General features: G+C 53.6%; 1 protein-coding gene across 1 annotated transcript in view; it reads left to right on the forward strand.

The window, feature by feature from the left end:
• ANK3 (ankyrin 3) overlaps window positions 1-319 on the forward strand; it is a 322,709-nt gene that overhangs the window by 196,238 nt on the left and 126,152 nt on the right. The window contains exon 17 of the mRNA XM_007458433.1: window positions 1-3. This exon is cut by the window's left edge and continues 181 nt beyond it. Coding sequence (XP_007458495.1) covers window positions 1-3 — 3 coding nt within the window. The remainder of the gene's footprint in view (window positions 4-319) is intronic.

Consider the following 319-nt stretch of genomic DNA (forward strand, 5'->3'; position numbering starts at 1 on the left):
AAGGTAACCTTTTTTTTTTTTTTCCTCTGCAAAGCATCCAGCGCAACAAAACCTCACCTTCAAAAGATCACTAAGAAGTCATGAAGAATTAAGGTCAAATAGAAAGTGCAAAGTATAGTATGCACAGGCTTCCCTGGTGGCGCAGTGGTTGAGAGTCCACCTGCCGATGCAGGGGACACGGGTTCGTGCCCCGGTCTGGGAAGATCCCACATGCCTCAGAGCAGCTGGGTGTGAGCCATGGCCGCTGAGCGTGCGCGTCCGGAGCCTGTGCTCTGCAACGGGAGAGGCCACAGCAGTGAGAGGCCCGCGTACTGCAAAA

This window comes from Lipotes vexillifer, unplaced genomic scaffold, assembly GCF_000442215.2.
Source record: "Lipotes vexillifer unplaced genomic scaffold, Lipotes_vexillifer_v1.1 scaffold1209, whole genome shotgun sequence".
Lineage (NCBI taxonomy): Eukaryota > Metazoa > Chordata > Mammalia > Artiodactyla > Lipotidae > Lipotes > Lipotes vexillifer.